At 44.6% G+C, this 6,577-nt stretch overlaps 1 protein-coding gene across 1 annotated transcript in view; it reads right to left on the bottom strand.

Annotated features, from left to right (window-relative positions):
• Positions 1-6,577, bottom strand: part of grm2b (glutamate receptor, metabotropic 2b) — a 21,761-nt gene that overhangs the window by 4,615 nt on the left and 10,569 nt on the right. Inside the window, exons 3-5 of the mRNA XM_008319697.3 lie at positions 5,975-6,566; positions 4,423-5,486; positions 988-1,180 (exon numbers count right to left, since the gene is read on the bottom strand). Of these exons, the coding sequence (XP_008317919.2) occupies positions 988-1,180; positions 4,423-5,486; positions 5,975-6,566 (1,849 nt within the window). The remainder of the gene's footprint in view (positions 1-987; positions 1,181-4,422; positions 5,487-5,974; positions 6,567-6,577) is intronic.

Genomic DNA, 6,577 nt, shown 5'->3' with positions numbered 1-6,577 from the left:
ATATTATATTATATTATATTATATTATATTATATTATATTATATTATATTATATTATATTATATTATATTATATTATATTATATTATTCTTCGGGCTGTACTCAATTGTACTCTCCTCCAAACTCGGAGTTTGCACAGACAGCCGCTGGTTATCTCTCCTGCATCTTAATCTGACGGTGTAAGCAGTTTGGCGTCTTCTGGGGAAACGGGTCATGTGATCAAAAAAGCAAAGGCATTGTCAAAACAAAAAAACAGACAGAAAGTGAACGTACACAGCTGTGTCAGTGTTTCTAAAGGTGTGTGTTTTTGCTCATTCATAATAAAACACAGCCCAGAGTTTTCACACAACAGCAGCAGCAGCAGCAGCAGCAGCAGCAGCAGTAATAGCAGCAGCAGCAGCAGCAGCAGCAGCAGCAGTGTTTTCAAACCTTTCTGTTTTGATGGCTGCCAAACAGCAGACATGTGTGAGTGACAGGCCGCTTCAGAGGAGCTACTGTGTGTGTGTGTGTTTTAATTCATCAAAATGGAAATTCATTTATTTATAAACCCTGTGCTGTGAATTATTTCATAGTTTTTTTTCTTAGGAGGATGAAGATAAAACAACATGAGGAGAAACACAGCGACTGGACGATGCTGAACTTCTGTGATGCAAAAACCCAGAAATCAGCAGGGAAAGCACATTTTTAATTAAATATGAAAAAAAACCCAACTTTGGCTGCAACATGGGGCAATACTGTAATACATGTACTGCACCCACTTTTGTTTGTTTTTACGAAGTACAAACTATTGCACGTGGTTGTGAGTCTCTTGTTGAAGCAGCGATACGACCAATCAGCCGTTATTAAAACCTGAGCTGCTGCTCCAGGTATTTTTAGTTGAAATGATGAATAATTGAAGAGAACCTCAGCAGTGCAAATGAAAACTGGAATTTTTTTGGCCATAACTTTTAATTCACGTGACCTTTGTGGATGTGTGTGGTGTGAATACCTTTAGAGTGGGCGGAGCTGGGGGCGGAGACGGAGGTGGACACCGTTGCACTGAAGCGGTTGGCCGTGACTCTCAGTGAGGCCACGTTCTTCTGGGGCTGGAACAGGATGATGTGGATCTTGGGAGCGAAGAGGCAGCCGAGAACCACGGAGCCACTGAGGCTGACAGAAATACACATGGCGGTGGTCTGCACCTGGGGGGGGGGGAGACGAGGGAGGGGAGGTGATGAATATGTCAGTCTGGATTGCATTTTTTATTTTATTTTATTATTCTATTTTCCTTTCTTTTGCTGATGGGTATTTAGAAAAAGTGTGGCCACACGGTGGAAGCAGCGGTTAGTGGTTGTGCCTTACACTTTGCTCTTGTTCTGGTGGTAACAGAGTGACTGTAAGAGATGGAGGATGTGAAGTTTTCTCCCCGGTGGTTAAACAGTAATTAACAATTTCTGCATCAGTTTCCCTTTGAATAATGAATAGACCAGTGAGTCTCAAAGTGGGGGGCGCGGAGCTATTGCGAGTCGGGTGCAGCAACTGTCATTTTATATTTATATTTTTTCTTAAATAAGAAAATGAATTTGTAAAACTCACAGTGTTACAAATAAAGTTCACTGAAGAGTCACATTTACTGTACAGGAGGGGGCGCTGCAGAAACAGTTTGGGAACAGAGTGAAATATTTGTCCTGTTTCTGAAGTAACAGTTAGATGATCTTTTATTCTGTGTTTTCCGGGCTGCGAGCCAATCCAACTCTGACGACCGTCTCTGCGTCGACTCTCAGGTAAAACTGTGTTGTTGTTTTTTTTACTGCAGATGAAACGGTTTCTTTAAGATCCGTCCTCTGGAAATGAACACAGCACAACACACACAGCTCCATCTCTCTCTTCCTCTTCTCTTCCTCTTCTCTTCCTCTTCTCTTCTCATCACCAGCAGCAACAACATTCACACAGTTGAATTATAAATATGGAAATGTCGGCTGTAAATTCTCCTCAAACAAACGCTCTTTTCTATATTTCATGCATTTATTCATTTCATAACTGTCCACATTTCCTTTCTTTTTTTTTCTCTCCACTTGGGCACGCGATGTTTAATTTGTTTAATTATGTACGTTAGCGTTAGCCTTAGTGAATCTAATTGTAATAAATCTGGCTGAATTCGAGCGGAGAAGAAAACAGTGAGATCAGCACAGCTGGTGATCCTGGAACGTCAGGCTCTGGTTAGTCATGTTTCAGCTGCTAATATGAACCGACTGCTGGGGTCAGCTCTCTGCCCCCGCCCCACCGGTTTCCCCCCGCAGTCCAGAAACTCCTATTTGAAGAATCGCAGCATGAAGTGAATTCCCGCCGCAGCGTTCACGACCATGAGAAGAACTGGCTGTAAAAATAACCAGTGAAAAACGCCGGCAGCGCTGAGCCCTGATATCAGCGTCTGCACCGGGCTTTGGTTTTTATCTTCCAGTCATAAATATTTTCTTCTTGGAGGAATTCTGAGTTAATGACTTGCTGTGAAGACGACTGCGTTTGTTCAGTTTAAAAACTCAGAGATGAGGAGTGAAATGTTTAGACCAAGAATGTTAAATTAGGCTAAATTATTAGATTTATCAGGATTCTCATTAAAAAGTACTTTTTGTAATTAACAAGATAATTAAAGTTTCCTGAGCGGGAACATTTATTTAAAGTGTCGTTTAAACTGACGACCTCTCCCACACAGTGTTTTTCTTTAAAGAAAAAAAAAGAAATTCAAAAAGTGGCTCAACACATTTACCAAAATTAATATTCTCAAAAACAAATTAAGGTTTTTAAAAATTAAATTCTCCTTATCTGAAACTATTTTAAGTATTTTAGCATTTATTTTGAACTGCAAACAATGAACAAGAACAATTGTATAAACATTTGGGGTTTTTTTTTCCCCGAAGTAAAATAATTTAAAAAAAGGGTTTTTTTTCCAGAAGTAAAATAATTTAAAAAAACAACATTTTTCAACACAATTTATCAAAACCACTTTAACAATTTTTTTGTTTAAATTTAAATTTAAACATTTACCACTAAACTAACTTACATATGTTGTTTTGAAAAATTAGCTTTTTTCTTTCTAAACGGCTCGATTATTTTCAAAAATGTAGGTTAGTTTTCCCAGAAAATAACTGTGATTTTTAAAAGGTAAATTTGTTTTTAAAATGTAATTTTTTTTATTTGTAAAAAAAAAAATCACTATTTTAAACCTCTCTGCTGCCAGTTTTGTATATTTGATTTGAAAAATATAAACGGAATTTTGTGTTTTGTCTTTCAAAAATATACATTTGTTTTCTAAAATAAAAGTGTTTGGTGCTAACAGTGTTAGCGACCGTTAGCCTGTTACTGTGGTCACATGAATAAAGTCTGTAGCTCATGTCAGTAAAGCTGATCACTACTGACGTGATGAGCCTGAAGTGTCACATGACCACTCAGCCTGGCCAATTGCAGTGGCAGCAGCCTCGAGCTAGCCTAAAGGACCAGCATTCATAAGTCACGTGACTCGTCAGCTTCATATTTAATATTCACTTTATTTATCCTGCCGTGAAACGCAGGAAGAAAGATCGGAATTCATTATTCCAGTTCGGCTTCTTCCAGTCAGAAAAAAAAAGAACGGAATTTACTGAATATTCTGTCGCATCACAAACAAACACGACCACAGGTTTTTTTTGCAAATTCAACTATTATTTCATCCATGGTTTATATTTAGCCTGGTGGGTTGTGAGTAAAAAAAAACCAACGACCCTACAGTCGTATCCCAGAGTGACAGGTCTGCAGGAAACGTCATGTTTCCTCCGACTGTCGAGAAGCCGAGCTGCTCCACGTCTTTACGATTATTTTTCACGTACAGCCGTGATGCAGAGCCGGTGGTTAATATTTTACGGATGTGGTATTTTTAGTGATCTGGTGAATTACTCTGACGCTCATTAATTATTACTCCACACGGATGAACCGTCGTTCTCCTGAATCTTTGTTCTCTTCTCCAAAGACACGTCACGTCACATGAAAGAGAAGCTCGCTCCTTCGCCGCTCCCTGAGTCTGGGATCAAATAGAATGTGAAAGTGACCGCTTTTTCTTTTCCTTTCTTTAACGCAGGAGATCGTCGTTAGGGATATCCGATATTAACCTTTTGTCGATACCTGATATGACGATATTGTCCAAACACACACTCGATTCTGAAATCAACCGATACCGTTTGCCGCCAAAAGTGAGGTTAACGTCTCAGGACCCAGGAAACCCAAGGCATTGATTTACTGGATTTTCATTATCGTAGGAAAAACCACTAATAATCTAACAGATATTACAGAGTTATGCTAATATTGCGCTGATAATATCGGCCGATATTAGCGAACATCCCTAATCGTGGTTTATAAACATCGTTAACAACAGCAGGTTTTGAACGACGCAGTGTTGGGGGCGGACACTCACCCTGTAGTCGCTGGCTGTGACGTAGAAGATGGGCTGGAAGGCCAGCCAGATGATGCAGGTGGTGTACATGGTGAAGCCGATGAACTTGGCCTCGTTGAAGTTTTCCGGACACTTGCGCGTCTTGAAGGCGTAGACGGTGCAGAGGATGATGAGGACGCAGTTGTAGGTGAGTGACATCAGCATACTGGAGTCCCTGCTGTTGCACTTAAGGGTCACCACGTTTCTCCTCTCCACGCTCACCTCCTTCCGGACGCCTGGCACCTCCACCAGCAGCCAGATGATGGCCACCAGAAGCTGGCAGGAGATGAGGGCGCCGCAGATTGCGACCTGGGACGCAGGGCTAATGAATCGTGGTCTCTGGGCGCCGTCCTTCACGCCGCTGAAGATGCGAGCGATGCGGTTGGTCTTGGTCAGCAGGGCGGAGTAACACACCGAGAAGGACGTGCCCAGGCCCAGGCGGCGTAGGGTGCAGACGGCGGTGGAAGGTTTGGCGATGTAGACGAAGGTCATGCTGTAGCACATCAGCACCCCCAGCAGGAGGATGTAGGAGAGTTCTCGTCCACACGCCTTCACCACCGGGGTCTCGTTGTTCTTGAAGAACAGACCCACCACCGACAGGGTGCACATTATACCCAGGCAGGAGATGGTGACGGGGCCGATGGCCCAGGCGTCCTCCCACCTGATGTACTCCTCCGGCAGGTCGTAGCAGCCCGTCAGGTTGGCCAGAGGCCACTGACCGGAGCGGCAGTCGGCGCAGGTGAACTCGTCCTGCAGGTACTGGTACGGCTGACAGGGGATGCAGATCCAGCAGCACACGTCTCCGGGCTGCATGCTCTTCACCTCGTTCTTCCTGCAGGGGTCGCTGCACTGGGAGGTTGGCGGCCCTGAGCCACTCCAGGCCACCAGGCTGGTGTTGAGGGTAAAGTTCTGGTCCCAGTAGCCCACCTTCCTGTAGATGAACTTGCCGTCCTCCTTGTGGTAGTGAAAGATGTTGTAGCGACTGATGCTGTCGCCGACCGAGTTGAAGCGAACGATGCTGTCGGTGTCCTGAGGTCGGAACGGAGCTGAGGGGGAGACGGGACATCGAGGGTTAACCAACGGACCAGGTCATGGTCTGGTTACTGGTACTCATACATGTGACCCAACAGTACAGTGACTCAGTACTCTTTGCGTCACTATTTGTTTCTTTCTGAAGGATATTATTAGAATATTTTAAGATTAATATATTTCTTCCAAGTAATGAGATAAATAAAATAAATAAAACTGGCTGTAACACATTTCTCTGCTTCACTTCATCTTAATGAGTCACTACTGTAAATTGCTCGGAGCCCTCCCTCTCTTCATCCCCCCGCCCCCTACTGACACATCGATGCTAATGCATACAGTATGCTGTTGTGATTGAATAATTAAAACCATTTCCCATCACTGATTGTTTATAAACATTTCTGATCTAAATCCAACCACAAACATCAGTTCCTCAGTCAAACATTAATCAGTGATTCGTTCCCGCAGAGATCATTTCAAAAATCAGTTTCTTCTCTGCCGTTCTTACCTTCAAACTTGGTCTTCAGGATGAACTCCTTGTAGAAGCGTTTGCCGTTGCCTGGTTTCATGGCGTCACACACCTTGGACGTGTTGGAACACACCGCCTGCCTCATGTTGTGCAGAGCGTAGGCCATGGCGTACACGGCGTTCACCACGAACATGATCTTGGACTCTTGCTCGAAGCTTCCGTCCCTGAGGCTGCGGTCGCTGCAGCCGTGCTCCTCCAGGCTGCAGCGGAACCGGAGCTCCCAGAACTCTTTGAACCACGGGTTCCTGGTGTTGGTGTAGGGGTTCAGTTTGGTGAAGTAGTCTTCAAACTCCCTGATCTTGTAGGAGGCCAGTTCGATGGTGAAGGCGCCCTCTGCTGCGCTCTCGCTGCCCCTCACCACGCTCTCCTGCGCCCCCCACCCGTCGCTGGCCACCCAGGTGAAGGTGACATTCATGCGAGCAGCCGCCACCAGCAGCTCGCGCGCGTCTTCGCTGCGGGTGAACAGGATTACCACCCGGGCGTTGGACTTCTGCTGCAGGGAGCGGATCACGTTCTCGTAGTTCTGGCGGGTCATGGAGCGGCTCACCTTGGCCGACGTGGCGATGCAGATCTGGCAAGTGC

Source organism: Cynoglossus semilaevis, chromosome 11 (assembly GCF_000523025.1).
Source record: "Cynoglossus semilaevis isolate Cse_v1.0 chromosome 11, Cse_v1.0, whole genome shotgun sequence".
In the NCBI taxonomy this organism is placed as follows: Eukaryota; Metazoa; Chordata; class Actinopteri; order Pleuronectiformes; family Cynoglossidae; genus Cynoglossus; species Cynoglossus semilaevis.
This window is presented reverse-complemented; position numbering and strand designations above follow the sequence as displayed.